The sequence below is a fragment of the Homarus americanus genome, unplaced genomic scaffold (assembly GCF_018991925.1).
Source record: "Homarus americanus isolate GMGI-L3 unplaced genomic scaffold, GMGI_Hamer_2.0 scaffold26352, whole genome shotgun sequence".
Classification (NCBI taxonomy): domain Eukaryota; kingdom Metazoa; phylum Arthropoda; class Malacostraca; order Decapoda; family Nephropidae; genus Homarus; species Homarus americanus.
Window position 1 is genome coordinate 182655 of NW_024723838.1, and position 17752 is coordinate 200406.

At 38.1% G+C, this 17752-nt stretch overlaps 1 protein-coding gene across 3 annotated transcripts in view; it reads left to right on the forward strand.

The window, feature by feature from the left end:
• Positions 1 to 17752, forward strand: part of LOC121863965 (protein abrupt-like) — a 166274-nt gene that overhangs the window by 138264 nt on the left and 10258 nt on the right. For all 3 annotated transcript variants that reach the window (XM_042362823.1, XM_042362826.1, XM_042362825.1), the window contains exon 6: positions 13404 to 13571. In XM_042362823.1, the coding sequence (XP_042218757.1) occupies positions 13404 to 13571 (168 nt within the window). The remainder of the gene's footprint in view (positions 1 to 13403; positions 13572 to 17752) is intronic.

Sequence of the window (17752 nt, forward strand, 5' to 3'; positions counted from 1 at the left end):
AGAATATTATTGTAATACAACAGCTTTTAACTGAAAACCATTCAAAAGCGATTACGGTAACATCTTTTGAAATCTAAAGAAAGCGAAATATTGCTTTCACACTTTCCACTGTATTACCGTGACGCTTATTTCTAGCAAAAATATTACCTATACTTTCAGAAATAAATAGTAGTTTTTGCTGGAAACGTAATGCATTCTCTTAATGTAAATATAGATAAACTATATGAAAACAAAAAGACTTTTACCTAGCCTTCCAATGTTCAAGATATGTTACTGCTTTTTTTTAGTAGTTTTCGGGTTAAAATACTTTATATTTTAGATTTGGTCATATTGTGTTGATAATATATCATGAAATGTAATATTTTTGTAAATTCATACTAAGATGCCTAACACAAGTTGGTTACAAGAGACTGACTGGAGTGAGGAGAGCTATGCGTGTGTGTGTGAGGTTATGGGAGTTTTAGCAAACTCTGTAGAAATTCGTGCTATGCGAGTTAATGGCTACGATTTGAATGTACTTCAATTACTTCAATGTATATAATATTCTCCGACGGGCAATCCACAGATTTGCAATCCGTATTATAAACTCCACAGATAAAATATAGGGCCCGTACTGTACTTACGTGTATGTGGAATACTATATACGACATATACACTCTTACTCTAAATTACTACTGTAATGTGATACAGGTGATAAATTTTATCTTGTAAAATACATGACTTTATATTCAAATTATTCACTGTCTTATAAGGATTCCAGCAATGCTGGGCAGCTGGGGGAGAGGGAGGAGGAGGGGAGCGAGCGAGCGAGGAGCGAGGGAGGGGGAGGGAGCGGAGGTGAGGTAGCACGCTGACAGTTGTCACCGCCCAAGGTCTAACGATGTTTATTTATCATTTTCATGACTAAGCTTCTTATAAAAAGCCAGTGAAATGACCTGTGAATATAATTTACATTGCTGGGATTCTTGTAAGATAGTGATTAATTTAAATATAAACAACCTTTAATTTGCACTAGACATAACAATTTTAGTACCGTAATGAAATTAGTACATGTACACTCCAGCTTTGCACTAAGGTTATTTATTTCTTTTGCATTTCTTTTAGTATGGTGTGTGCATGTAAATGGATGAAAATAAATGAAGAAATTTATGTAAATCTACCCAAAAATACAGTTGAAAAACTTTATATTATAAAATGTACTACAGTACTGTGCACTAATGTACTACAATTTTTATCTCTTGAGCAAAATATATGATGTTTATATGTAAATAATCTCTGTCTTGCAAGGATTTCAGCAATGCAAATTATATTCTCCCATAGTCTGAGATATTATATGAAAAACTTAAGGCCTAAAACCCTGGCTTGGGCAGATGGGGGAGAGCGAGGAGGGGAGCGGGGTGAGGCGATATGATTTGACAGTTGGCTTGAAGGCCTGCGTGTTTATTTATCATTCCTTAAGAGTGACTAAGCTCATAATTCCCCACCCAAACATCCTGGGTGAATATAACTTACATTGCTGGGATTCTTGTAAGAGAGTGATTAATTTTAATATAAAAAGCTTATATTTGCAATAGACATAACAATTTTAGTACCCATATCATTTAGTACATGTACATTACAGGTTTGCACTTAGGTCCATTGTTAACTGAGGGACCACTGTATTGCAGTGTACAGTAGTAACCCCGATTTACGTGGTCAATTGAACCCACGGGGTACCGCGGAAAGTGAAACTGTAAAGTGAACAACAGAACATATGGGATTAGTTCCAATAGAGACTAGCCCGCCTCAAACTCCACTTTTTCTGACACAATACCTATGTTGTAGTAAAAATAACATCTTAATTTTATGATGGTATGCTCACACAATTAATATTTAAGAGAAATATAGTTGCCAGGTTAATATCCATTCAAATAATGGACTCAACTCCCCCCTTTCCCAGCTCACTGGCTCCTACCTCTCTCAGAAATGTTTGGGTGAAAACACTAGATTTTAACGTATACTGTAGTAATAAATAATACCAGACTAAAGTTAGGATAATATAATTGACATTTCTGGATTCCTTGCAGATCAGAATATTTTGAATGTAAACTTCATATTTTGCACAAAAGATAAAATATTTGCTTTGTGTAAACCAAATTATTACATTAGATCTAAAATTTGTATGTCTAATGCAAAATCCATGATGTTTATATTCAAAATGATCATCATATTGTAAGAATTCCAGCAATGTAAATCATATTCTGGCTTGGTAATTTGTATGAATTTTATGAGCTAAATAAAAAATAAAAATAAATTATACTTCACCGGTATATGAGTAGATGCACCTGCTGAAAGTGAAAGTCTGGTTCTGGCAAGTGCCAGAAATGTAGAATCGCTTAAAGCGAAACCGCAGAAATCGGGGTATTACTGTACTTGTACTGTACAATATTGACTAAATTCACTAGATAATGTACACAACTTATGAAACACAGAGGTTAGAAAGGCTAATAAAATAACATAATACGCCTGGCAGCACAATCTATAAGAATACGCGATGCAAACGTGACTGTGCCCACTCTAGGGCCACTTATGTTTGCTACGTCCCACTATTTGAATGTTTTTTTTTCAATTTCAATTTCAATTGTTTGTTCCTTGATAGAGGAAGCGGGGTCCTAGTGCTGTCACTAGGTACCCCTGTACCATAACACCAGAAGCAACTAGCAAGTGTCACAAGTATATACAGTACAGTACAGTCATCCCTTGGTTATCATGCCTAATTGGGACCCCGCCGAGTGCATGATAACGAAATTCACGATAACGAAAGTACAGAACCTATGAGATTTATTCTAATTGGTTCCAGGCACCCAACCCCAAGTTTCCCATTTTACGACCATTTAGACCCATTAAATATATATATAATGTTATGGTAAATATCATAAACACACTTAGGCATCGTTAGGTTTATTACAAAGTGATGAAAAGGGTATGCTCAATACTGTAGTCCACAAAACATGTAGATATGTCTTTCTTTATTTCAGTCCCCTATCACAGGAGTCCGTTTTCTCTCGCTTCAGGACGCCTGAATCCTTCGTTTTTCCTCAATCTTACAGTGCACCAGAGACTTTGTTATTCCTTAGTAATGACACAGAATTTGAAATTGCAACCCCACACCTCCCTCACACCACCACCAACATTCCTCACACCACCACCAACACTTCCCTCACACCAACAACCACACCTCCCTCACATCAACACCAACACCTCCCTCACACCAACACCTCTCACACCAACACCTCCTTCACACCACCACCGACACCTCCCCACAACCACCACCAACACTCACACCATCCTCAAACCACCACCAACACCTCCATCACACCAACACCTCCTTCACACCACCACCGACACCTCCTCATCACCACTAACACTTCCTCACAGCACTACACCACACTTCACACACCACCACCGACACCTCCCTCACATCACCACTAGCACTTCCCTCACAGCACTACCAACACCTACTTCACACCACCACCGACACCTCCTCACATCACCACTAACACTTCACAGCACTACCAACACCTCCCACACCACCACCGACACCTCCTCACATCACCACTAACACTCTCACAGCACTACCAACACCTACTTCACACCACCACTGACACCTTCCTCACCCTGGTCACTTCTATTAAATTTTATACAAAAATAAAAAAATCAACCTAAAGGACATAAATTAACAATTAAATACTTCCACCACAGGCGCCAACTGTCAAACATGTCACTGTCACCCTCCTCCCTCCCAACCCCCTCCCTCCCAGCGGTTTTGGTTATAGTGGTATTTCACTTAACGGGTCAATTGAACCCAGAGGTCCCAGCGCAAGTGAGAAAACCGTGTTATGAATAACAGAACATATGGGATTAATTCCAATAGAACCCAGCCCGACTCCCCCAAACTACTCTTTTGAGACAAAATAACTATGTTGGTAAAAAATAACATTAATTTAATGGATGGTACATGCAAACAATTAATACTTAAGAGAAATACAGTCGCCAAGTTAATGTCCATTCAAATAATGGACTCAACCTCCCCCTCACACTACAGTACACAGCCAGTTAATCAGATGGTCGGTCGGTCCCTCCCTCCCCCCACCCCCACCAACCGTCCCAAGGAGATGTGGGATAACCTCAAACTAAAGTTAGGAAAATATAATTGACATTGCGGATTCCTTGTAAGACCAGGAATATTTTGAATATAAATGTCATATATTTTCTCACAAAAGATAACTATACTTACTCAGATTAAACATTTTATCTAAAATTGTGTGTTTTAATGCAAAAAATATGTTGTTTATATTCAAAATGATTACCAAAATTATAAGAATTCCAGCAATGTAAATTATATTCTGGCCGGATAATTTGTGTGAATTTTATGAGCTAAAACAAATATCTACAGTTAATAAAAAAAATATATTCTTCGACACTATCTGTCAATCAAAGTACCCCACCTTGCCTCTTCCAACAGCGTCAGTCCCAACCTCCCCCACCCCCCACCAATCCTCCATTCAAGAGTTTTAACATTTAGTATTAAATAATACCTCAGATTAAAGTTAGATAATATAATTGACATTGCTGGATCCTTGTAAGACCAGGAATATTTTGAATATAAATGTCATATTTTGGACAAAAGATAACATACTTACCAGATTAAACATTTTATCTAAAAATTGTATGTTTAATGCAAAAATATGTTGTTTATATTCAAAATGATCACCAAATTATTAGAATTCCAGCAATGTAAATTATATTCTGACCGGTAATTGTATGAAATTTATGAGCTAAAACAACATCTTCAGTTAAAAAAAAATTCTTCACCTGTAACAGATGGTCGGTCGGTTGGTCCCTTCCTCTCCACCCCCCCACCAACCGTCCCCAAGGAGATGGTGGATAACCACTAAATTTAATAAATAATACCTCAAACTAAAGTTAGATAATATAATTGACATTGCTGGATTCCTTGTAAGACCAGGAATATTTTGAATATAAATGTCATATATTTTGGACATAACATATTTTACTCAGATTAAATTTTATCTAAAAATTGTATGTTTAATGCAAAATATGTTGTTTATATTCAAAATATTCACCAAATTATAAGAATTCCATAAACTATATTCTGGCTGGGTAATTTGTAAGAATTTTAGAGCTAAAACAGGCAGTATAGGGTGCGTGGGTGGAAGCAATCAAAAATAGCTTTAGCTAAGACACTCACTGCCAAGCTTTGGAAAAATCCGCTATAAAGTTCATGGCAAGGCACTGCCAGATATAAACGCTATGAAAGCGCTAAGCAGGGTACTGTATACAATAGGCTTTAAGTTTGTATCTTATATAAAATCACAGACTAAAGTTGGATTTATATTGCTGGAATCCTTGTAAGACAGGATAATTTGAATATATACCTCATATATTTTGCACATAAGATAAAAAATTTTGCTCTTCTAATAAAATTTTAAATTAGATCTAAAATGTATGTCTAATGCAAATTATAGCTTGTTTATATTCAGATTAATTACTGTCTTGTGGGGATTCCAGCAATATAAATTTATTTCTCCCGGTCACTTTATGAAATTTTATGAACAAAAACAAAACTGATTTAAACATAAATAAACAAATAAATACTTCACCAGACCTTCGCCTCTAACTGTCAAAGTACACCTCACTTCCGCCTCCCACGCACGCACGCTCCCTCCCTCCTCTCTCCCATCTGCCCAGCCAGGGTTTTTATCTTATATAATACAGTATCTCAGACTAAACTTAGGAGAATATAATTGTGTATGTCTAATGCAAATTATAGCTTTTTTATATTCAAATGAGTCGCTGTCTTGTGAGAATTCCAGCAATGTTAATTATATTCTCCCAGGTCATTTCACTGGCATTTTAAATGAGAGAGAAGCTTAGTAGGACTGTTAAATAAACACACAGAGACCTTCGGCTCAAACGGTCAAACATATCACCTCACCTCCTGCTCCCTCCCTCCCTCCCAGCCAGGTTTTTAGGCTTACAGTTTTTATCTTATTAATATCACAGACTAAAGTTAAGAGAATATAATTTGCATTGCTGGAATCCCTGCAAGACAGTGAGTAATTTGAATATTAACGTCCTATATTTTGCACATGAGATAAAAATTAATCACTATATATATATATATATATATATATATATATATATATATATATATATATATATATATATATATATATATATATATATATATATATATATATATATATATATATATATATATATATATATATATATATACATACTATACCATATATACTGCCTATAACCTCGCTTATAGGTTGACCCTGATTTTACGATATTCTCGCTTATAGTTTAACACCCACGTTGAGGTAAGGAACAACAAAACTCTCACTAAAAACGCTCTACGCCCTATAAACTGAGGCTCGCCATGCATGAAACACGAAAAGCCGAAGGCAAATTGTTTACCATTTATTATTACGACACTTTACACTGAAACGCCGGGTAGTTTCAACAAAAATATTGTATATTCTCATTCAAGTATTTATTCAAGTCAATTAGGAGGAATATTATTGTAATACAACAGTTTTTTAACTAAACCATTCAAAAGCCGCTACGGTAACATCTTTTGAACGAAAGAAAGCGTAAAGTCATTGTTTTCGCTACAATTTTATCCCACTTTCCACTGTAATGACGACTTCATTTCAGCAAAAATATTACATTTCCGTGAATGCATTATATCACACAGTATGAATAGAATACCATTGTAATATAACAATATTTTAACCAAAAACTATTAAAAAACGAGTAACTGCTCTTGAACATCAAGGTAAGGAAAATAGTTTTCGCTATGTATTTTATCCTATTTTACATTAAAATACATCACGCTTTCAGCAAAACCACTATTTATTTTGAGAATATATTCATTCAGGCGCAGTTTAGGTAAAATATACGTGATGTAACAGTTTTTAACTGAAGACGACTAAAACACGTGTACCGCCTAGCTGATACAGCTGGTGGTGAGTACGTCATGGTAAACAATAGGAGGTTGAAGTAGATTACCGGTATTATATTATGTGAAATATCGAAAAGGTTTTTAATACTGGTCTTTTGTAGATCAATGAGAACTGTGATACCATATGGATATGATAAGTTAGCTCTGCAAGAACTTCAACATAGACTACTGAAAGCATGCTGTAAGGTATCTACTGGTAGTTGGTGAGCTTCACTTACTGAAGGAACTGCAACACTTTTCATTACTAATTGGTACATATTTTACATTTCCATTGTTTACTCAAGTAAATGATAAATATTTTTCATGTCTGAAGCTAAAAGTTGCTCCACGCCTTCCCATCATGCACGGGTTCAACCTAACAAAACTATTACGAGATAAGATATACACTCCCCAATTTTGCCTAAAATTTGGTCAAAACCTGAACTATACACTCAGTATATACGTATGCAAGTAAATCACACGAAAAGGGAACAACGGAGCACCTTTGCCTTTATTCAAGACATCTTCAGAGGCAACTGGATTACATGGACAGAGAGAGGGCTAATATACAGGGTGACCTTATTAAACATGAGGTCAGGTCATAATGATGTCATCCACTAATCCCCACACCAACGCATTACATAGAGGAGCTAAGAGAAAGGGGGGCGACGGACTAGTCAGGTCAGGCTGTTGAAAATAAGGACCCACTACATAACCTTCATATCTAGCTCTTACATTTTAACCTTGGACCACTGACAAATAAATTTATGTAACATAATACAGTGGGGTATGCTATAACGAACGGATCCCTACTACGAATATTCCTGTAACTAACAGTTTTACCTATAAAATTAAGAATGCTATAACGAACTCAACTCCTACAACTAACGTGGATGAATACGGGACTATTTCATCTGGCGCATGAATATTGTTGTACAGCGGCTCACAACAAGAGCGTCAGGCGCCATCTTTGTCTCATTGTAGCCAGTGCACCAATGTTATTGTTGAAATTTCGTCTTTGATGTGGAAATTGTGTTATTTGTAAACTATTTTGTTATACAAGTATACAATTGTAACAATGAATCGTCCAAAGCGAGTGAGAAAGCTGATAACCTTGAAACTAAGAAAGAAATCATAAAGAAACGTGAGAATGGAACAAGCATTGTGAAACTTAGTGATGAATATGGGATGGCTAAACGACTATATGTACAATTTGAAGAATAAAGAGGAGTTAAAACTGTGCAAGTGGCTAAGGGAATTTTAGACTTAGCAAAGCAAGGTAATGTGATTGAAGAGATGGAAAATTTACTTAGTGGATAAAGGAGAAAGAAATGGCAGGTGATAGCATTAGTGAAGCTATAATTTTAGAGAAGGCCAAACAATTGTTTGAGGACCTTAAAGCCAAGACTCCCAGTGGAAGTGATAGTGCTGTGCCAGTGTTTAGGGGTACCTGCATGCTGAACAACACTAAGGAAAGATAAAGTACCATATTTTTTTCATTTTCCACAGAAAGTTTTCAGTGTTAAGTGGTTGTATTTGGGGTCTGGGACGGATTAATCCTATAACAAACGAATGCTATAACGAACGAGGTTCTAGAACCAATTAGATTCGTTATAGCATACCCTATATCAGTTTTGAACTGACCATCACTAAGGTTTATTGATTTTCATTCCTTAATCAAACTAGCTTCAACCAGAAGTCTTTCTGTGACAAGATGATTTGAATACTTCTAAGCTTTTTTCCCAAGCAATGGGATGATTATTATTCCTAACATGAACGAACAGGGTAATTATGTAGGACAGACAGGAAAAACATTGCAGCTCAGAATCAAAGAACATAAGTACAATATCAGAACAGCATCTTCCCCTCTGACCTGACTACCGACTGCTGGTGTGCTTTTGAAGATTAGTAGGGTCACTACCTAGTGACCGGACCATTGTGGACTTGATCTCACCTCCTATATATATGCCTTGTTATGTATTTCTGGTTAGTCTGTACTCACCCCTGAAGATGTGAATTACAACTAAAGCGCTTGGGAACTTGGTGTTTTCTTTTTTCCTTGTGGTTATCAGCATATACCTGGAATTTTAGGAGTGTTTCTGACTTTTTGCATTTTGGGCTTTACTTTGTATGTACTTCTCCGTGAGCTGGAACCAATTACCCAATATCCCATTTAAATAATGGTTTCGGTTAATGAAATTTCGTTAATTAACAACTGTGTGGAACGAATTCCGTTAAATTGAGAGTACTGTATACTGTACTTATAAACAGTACAGTATATATATCCCCATTAGCCGGAACAGTTGGGGCAGAGCACTTCCGGGGATGAGATATTTCCGGCTAACCAGACGATTTTCAAACCTGGAAAAATTCCTTATCCCGGAATCTTTTCCAGTTACTGTAAAAAGTTCTAAGTGTCTAAACTAGACATCTTGCACAAACAGACTCTAGCCCACTTCCCCAGAATGTTTCTGGGTGCTGGGGATGTTTTCCTTGAGTCTAAACTACTGGAGTCCATAAATGCACTTCTAATGAAGTTAGAAACTCTATTTCTTTACTATAATAATCTAGAATAGTTTATCTAAAAGTTTGGTTCAATAAATATATTTAAAAATTAAAATTTTTATGATATGGGCATGAATAAGCTGTGTGTTACAGCAAAGACTTGTATTTTCCACTCTAATGGAGCTGTGGGGGATTAGTGGGTCTCATATTACTGACCTGATGGAATGTCAGGTCAACTTTCTTGGGTGGGGGATTAGTGGGTCTCATGACCTGCAGATGTCTTGAATAAAGACAAAGCTAAATTATTTTAGGGAGTTTGTGATAAGTATAAGTATAAATGAGGAAAGTTGTATCCCTTCAAAATTACGTTACATAACATTTTAAAATGGGAGGAGAAAGCCGAAAGGTGTGGGTGATTAGAGAGATGGAATAGAAATGAGTGGTAACATGTACCAGGGTGTTGCCAGCTCAACAGCTGATGTTTATCTCGCCTCCAGGCTGTCACACAACAAGATCACTGGATGCATGTTGTTTATTCCCGTGTGTGTGTGTGTGATGAACACACCTCAGCATCACATACACACGCCCGCAACTCCACCGACACACCCTCCAACACCACCAACACACACCCTCCAACAACACCAACACACACCCTCCAACACCACCAACACACACCTCCAACACCACCAACACACCCTCCAACACCACCAACACACACCCTCCAACACCACCAACACACACCCTCCAACACCACCAACACACCCACCAACACACACCCTCCAACACCACCTACACACACCACCAACACACACCCACCAACACACACCCTCCAACACCACCACACACCCTCCAACACCACCAACACACACCCTCCAACACCACCAACACACACCCTCCAACACCACCAACACACACCCTCCAACACCTCCAACACCACCAACACACATCCTCCAACATTTTTTTTTATTCTCGTATATTCAATCTCTTATGGTGTTTGTTTTATCATTGATAATATAAAATATGAAATTCTACTTTGTGACATATCACAGGTTATAATTACAGGTTATAAATTTTTTTTTAAAGTTAAGCAAAGGATTAGGTGACTCACACAAAGCCAGCAAATCAACATTTTGACCAACAAGTTGCCAGGACCCCTTGACATATGTGACTGGGACATAATAGAAATTTCAGAAAAGTACAGTATTGTAGTTTGTGTTTCCTGCCACAACTGCAGTCTCCAAAGGGAGTACTGTACTTAGAAGTGTCAGTTACCAATAGGATATAAACTGAGAGTCCTTGTCATTGCACTGTGTCACATGAACTCCATTATCTGTGTTGCCATTACAAAGTTGACAAGAGTCATTCCACTCATTTCCAGTCATCTGCCCTTGCAGAGAGGACCTCCTCATGGATTGTTTTGTGCATTTTTGCAGCTAATTGTTTGCCCTGACATCTTTTTGAATGCTTAAACACCAAATGTGTGAATTTGAGAAAAGGGTTTTCTCATTTTCTATTTTACTTTTCTGTTGATTGGCATGCATCTTACATCCATAGCTTGCTCAAAGCCTGAGAGAGCTAGACTTGAAAAATAATTTCCCAGAGTCCTCACAGCTCTACAAATCCCTGAAAATTGCCATTATTTTAAAACGTCAGATTGGCACTTATGGGGCATATTTTGGATGTGTTTGTTGTGTTAGAAAAGGGTTTATATTTGCTTAATGACATGTAGTTGCTAGTTTGTTGATGAGATACCCAGTATTGTGCCATAATTTCGTGACACTTGGCTCAGCAATATTTTTTTACCAGATGTGGTCTGGCCTAAGTTATCTAAGCGGATATCCAGTTTCCTTGTACAGTGGAATGTATTGTTTAGAATGGAAATTAAAGAAAGTTCACATTGATTTTTCTGCATAAGGATTAGATGGATTTGTATATAACTTTGTCTTTAAGGATTACACGGTACTTAAGTTCAGGTTTACTGGAATCTTCAGGGGATCTGACATTTGTTCATTAGAGGCAATTAGTTTGTTTTTGCATAATTCCCTGCTGACGGTTAATTACCCCTCTCCTACCAGTGTCTATTTCTACAGTGGACTAGCTCTAGTTTTAATGTGTGCATCTCTCGCTATGTCATTGGTTTGAGCCCTAACCCAAGACACATGTGGGAGGGTGTATCCAGTGTGTCCTGACCAAACATCGCAAGTTTCATGTGCTATCACTGGACAAAAGAGTTCATAACAGAAGTAACACAAAATGGACCAACTGCCTGAATGGCTAGTAATCTGATAAGAGGTTAATGATAAAAAAAAATAAATAACAAACATAGTGACTCCAAGGGGACACTTTCCATCTTCCCATTGGCTTTATGGACTTGAATACCCCAATCCATTGTGTAATTTAGAAATGACTGATTGATTCTTAAAACTCATTTTATATCCTGGCATAGATCAAGTGAATTGAATCCACCACTCCTCCCATAGGATGCTGAGGTGACTGGAACTGAGTGGGTTGGTCATGTTGTCAAGTTTGTAACCAGTGGTAATCCTTATTTTGGAGTTTGCTTGTTAGCATCAATTAGAAGACTTTTAGCTTTTGCCTGATTAGCAACTGACACCCCATATTTATCTACTGTAATTTTACAGTAGTTAAAAATTAAGAAGATATTAGATATATCGCCACAGTTTTATTTAGGGAGGTTAAAGAATTAACTGTTATAACAGTATGTGTACTTTTTATAACTGGTCAAATTGCAAAATTTTCTTATGAACATCACACAATATTCATTATTACTTTACTTGAAAGTTGCAAATTACTTAAGAGACAAAATCCAGAAAGAGTGTGAACATGCAAAAGGAAGAGAATATTGTATAGGTACTATATAAGAAGTGCTGGGGTGTGATAACAAAGCAGGAGTCTGGGATGATACAAAGTTCAATTACTATTGATGGCAGGCAAAATAAATGACCAAGCCTAAGCTTAAGCTAATGATCTTTTAATAGCATTTAGTTAAAGTAAGGTTTGGTTTGTTTGTTTTGCATGCTGTCATTAATGGTGTATGCTTGTAGCTACCAACTACCACCTTGTTTATGCCTCTTTTAATTTGGTTTTAGAACATTCACAGCCTTTCTGTCAGTACATTATTCTGGCTAGGTAATTTATCATTTCTAAGTCATGATGTATATACTGTACTGTATAATGTTTTATTTTTGTGGGAAAATTGTGTATATTAATTGTGCACCACAAAACCAAACCTTTACTGATCTTATGATATCATTTTGATCATGATTAATTTTTTAATGCAATATACAGTACAATATTATACAACTAGCTAGAACAATGTTCTTAAATTCCAATCTAAGCTTGCCCTGGTTGGTTTTAGATCAGTAAGCCACTGACTGTTGACTGATGCTATCATGCCAAGATGAGATACAGTACTTGGCAGCTTATGCATACAAAGCTGACATGTGTATTCATGCTGGGGAAAGTGTATTTATGTAGAGAGCTCCGCACAATGAAAAAACAAACATATTCATATGTTCTGTAAATGTGAATCATGTTTATTGAAACCAAGGGCAGTATACATGATGATTTACTGTACCAATGAGTATTTAGTATTATTGCTTTGTTCTGGCAACATTTTGTTATCTGACCATAATTAATTCTAACATGAGAAAATACATTCTTCCACATGCAGTGAATAAAAACATTCATAAATTATGAAAATTGCTCCCTAGATACAGTACAAATATCAATCACGAATGATTTATTTTAAATTATAAAGAAACCAAGAGAGCAGTGTACCATACCTCTCTTTCCCCATATTCTTGCTTAATAATTATTGCTATGCTTGCTTGTTTCCTGTGGTGATGTATGGCTACATCAGATCAGGGTCATGCCCAGGCACGCTGGTTGGTGATGGTGAAGGTGGTGTCTTGGTAAAAAGCATAGGCTTTGGCCCTAACTCTCGCCTGCGTTCTGCTGGGGGATCCTGCCGTGTTAGATCTCGTGATCGACCAAATCTCGTCCTCTCCAACCTGGTGTTGCGGGGAAGGTAAGTCAGCTTGCCTGGCTGTTGGTGTTAGAGTTTTCTTCAAAGTTAAAGTTTCATGGCTGTTAATGATTAACATTTCTTGTAACCATTGCACTTCATCAGTTGATGAATGAACAATACTACATTGTCAAGCATGTGTGTTGAATCTATATATGATGTTGAGTCTCTCTTACAACTGTGTCTGAGTCTCTCTCTTACAACTGTTTCTGAGTATCTCTCTTACAACTGTGTCCGAGTCTCTCTTACAACTGTGTCTGAGTATCTCTCTTACAACTGTGTCCGAGTCTCTCTTACAACTGTGTCTGAGTCTCTCTCTTACAACTGTGTCTGAGTATCTCTCTTACAACTGTGTCTGAGTCTCTCTTACAACTGTGTCTGAGTTTCTCTTACAACTGTGTCTGAGTCTCTCTTACAACTGTGTCTGAGTCTCTCTTACAACTGTGTCTGAGTCTCTCTTACAACTGTGTCCGAGTCTCTCTTACAACTGTGTCTGAGTCTCTCTTACAACTGTGTCTGAGTCTCTCTTACAACTGTGTTTGAGTCTCTCTTACAACTGTGTTTGAGTCTCTCTTACAACTGTGTCTGAGTCTCTCTTACAACTGTGTCTGAGTCTCTCTTACAACTGTGACTGGGTCTCTCTCATACAACTGTGTCTGAGTGTCTCTCTTTACAACTGTATCTAGGAGTCTCTCTTACAACTGTGTCTGAGTCTCTCTTACAACTGTGTCTGAGTCTCTCTCTTACAACTGTGTCTGAGTCTCTCTCTTACAACTGTGTCTGAGTCTCTCTTATATCTGTGTCTGAGTCTTTCTCTTACAACTGTATCTGAGTCTCTCTTACAACTGTGTCTGAGTCTCTCTTACAACTGTATCTGAGTCTCTCTTACAACTGTATCTGAGTATCTCTCTTACAACTGTGTCCGAGTCTCTCTTACAACTGTGTCTGAGTCTCTCTCTTACAACTGTGTCTGAGTCTCTCTTACAACTGTGTCTGAGTCTCTCTCACAACTGTGTCTGAGTCTCTCTCTTACAACTGTGTCTGAGTCTCTCTTACAACTGTGTCTGAGTCTCTCTTACAACTGTGTCTGAGTCTCTCTTACAACTGTGTCCGAGTCTCTCTTACAACTGTGTCTGAGTCTCTCTTACAACTGTGTCTGAGTCTCTCTTACAACTGTGTCTTAGTCTCTCTCTTACAACTGTATCTGAGTATCTCTCTTACAACTGTGTCCGAGTCTCTCTTACAACTGTGTCTGAGTCTCTCTTACAACTGTGTCTGAGTCTCTCTTACAACTGTGTCTGAGTCTCTCTTACAACTGTGTTTGAGTCTCTCTTACAACTGTGTCTGAGTCTCTCTCTTACAACTGTGTTTGAGTCTCTCTTACAACTGTGTCTGAGTCTCTCTCTTACAACTGTGTTTGAGTCTCTCTTACAACTGTGTTTGAGTCTCTCTTACAACTGTGTCTGAGTCTCTCTCTTACAACTGTGTTTGAGTCTCTCTTACAACTGTGTCTGAGTCTCTCTCTTACAACTGTGTTTGAGTCTCTCTTACAACTGTGCCTGAGTCTCTCTTTTACAACTGTGTTTGAGTCTCTCTTACAACTGTGTCTGAGTCTCTCTTACAACTGTGTCTGAGTCTCTCTCTTACAACTGTGTCTGATTCTCTCTTACAAATGTGTCTGAGTCTCTCTTACAATTGTGTTTGAGTGTCTCTTACAACTGTGTTTGAATCTCTCTTACAACTGTGTCTGAGTCTCTCTTACAACTGTGTCTGAGTCTCTCTTACAACTGTGTCCGAGTCTCTCTTACAACTGTGTCTGAGTCTCTCTTACAACTGTGTCTGAGTCTATCTTACAACTGTGTCTTAGTCTCTCTCTTACAACTGTATCTGAGTATCTCTCTTACAACTGTGTCCGAGTCTCTCTTACAACTGTGTCTGAGTCTCTCTTACAACTGTGTCTGAGTCTCTCTTACAACTGTGTCTGAGTCTCTCTTACAACTGTGTTTGAGTCTCTCTTACAACTGTGTCTGGGTCTCTCTCTTACAACTGTGTTTGAGTCTCTCTTACAACTTTGTGTCTGGAGTCTCTCTCTTACAACTGTGTTTTGAGGTCTCTCTTACAACTGTGTTTGAGGTCTCTCTTACAACTGTGTCTGTGTCTCTCTTACAACTGTGTCTGAGTCTCTCTTACAACTGTGTCTGAGTCTCTCTTTTACAACTGTGTTTGAGTCTCTCTTACAACTGCGTCTGAGTCTCTCTTACAACTGCGTCTGAGTCTCTCTTACAACTGTGTCTGAGTCTCTCTCTTACAACTGTGTCTGATTCTCTCTTACAACTGTGTCTGAGTCTCTCTTACAATTGTGTTTGAGTGTCTCTTACAACTGTGTTTGAGTCTCTCTTACAACTGTGTCTGAGTCTCTCTCTTACAACTGTGTCTGAGTCTCTCTTACAACTGTGTCTGAGTCTCTCTTACAACTGTGTCTGAGTCTCTCTCTTGCAACTGTGTCTGAGTCTCTCTCTTACAACTGTGTCTGAGTCTCTCTTACAACTGTGTCTGAGTCTCTCCTACAACTGTGTCTGAGTCTCTCTTACAACTGTGTCCGAGTCTCTCTTACAACTGTGTCTGAGTCTCTCTTACAACTGTGTCTGAGTCTCTCTTACAACTGTGTCTTAGTCTCTCTCTTACAACTGTATCTGAGTATCTCTCTTACAACTGTGTCCGAGTCTCTCTTACAACTGTGTCTGAGTCTCTCTTACAACTGTGTCTGAGTCTCTCTTACAACTGTGTCTGAGTCTCTCTTACAACTGTGTTTGAGTCTCTCTTACAACTGTGTCTGAGTCTCTCTCTTACAACTGTGTTTGAGTCTCTCTTACAACTGTGTCTGAGTCTCTCTCTTACAACTGTGTTTGAGTCTCTCTTACAACTGTGTTTGAGTCTCTCTTACAACTGTGTCTGAGTCTCTCTCTTACAACTGTGTTTGAGTCTCTCTTACAACTGTGTCTGAGTCTCTCTCTTACAACTGTGTTTGAGTCTCTCTTACAACTGTGTCTTGAGTCTCTCTTACAACTGTGTCTGAGTCTCTCTCTTACAACTGTGTTTGAGTCTCTCTTACAACTGTGTCTGAGTCTCTCTCTTACAACTGTGTTTGAGTCTCTCTTACAACTGTGTTTGAGTCTCTCTTACAACTGTGTCTGAGTCTCTCTCTTACAACTGTGTTTGAGTCTCTCTTACAACTGTGTCTGAGTCTCTCTCTTACAACTGTGTTTGAGTCTCTCTTACAACTGTGTTTGAGTCTCTCTTACAACTGTGTCTGAGTCTCTCTCTTACAACTGTGTTTGAGTCTCTTACAACTGTGTCTGAGTCTCTCTCTTACAACTGTGTCTGAGTCTCTCTTACAACTGTGTCTGAGTCTCTTACAACTGTGTCTGAGTCTCTCTTACAACTGTGTCTGAGTTCCTCTTACAACTTGTGTCTGAGTCTCTACAACTGTGTCTGAGTCTCTCTCTTTACAACTGTGTCTGATTCTACAACTGTGTCTGAGTCTCTTGCATAACTGTGTTCAGTCCTCTTACAACTGTGTCTGAGTCTCTCTTACAACTGTGTCTGAGTCTCTACAACTGTGTCTGAGTCTCTACAACTGTGTCTGAGTCTCTCTACAACTGTGTCTGAGTCTCTCTTACAACTGTGTCTGAGTCTCTACAACTGTGTCTGAGTCTCTCTTACAACTGTGTCTGAAGCCCTCTTACAACTGTGTCTGAGTCTCTCAACTGTCTGAGTTCTCTTACAACTGTGTCCTGAGTCTCTCTTACAACTGTGTCTGAGTCTCTCTTACAACTGTGTCTGAGTCTCTACAACTGTGTCTGAGTCTCTACAACTGTGTCTGAAGCCCTCTTTCTACAACTGTGTCTGAGTCTCTACAACTGTGTCTGAGTCCCTCTTACAACTGTGTTCGAGTCTCTCTTTACAACTGTGTCTGAGTCTCTACAACTGTGTCTGAGTCTCTTCTACAACTGTGTCCGAGTCTCTCTTACAACTGTGTTTGAGTCTCTCTTACAACTGTGTTCGAGTCTCTCTTACAACTGTGTCTGAGTCTCTACAACTGTGTCTGAGTCTTCTTCTAACTGTGTCTGAGTCTCTACAACTGTGTCTGAGTCTCTCTCAACTGTGTCTGAGTCTCTCTTACA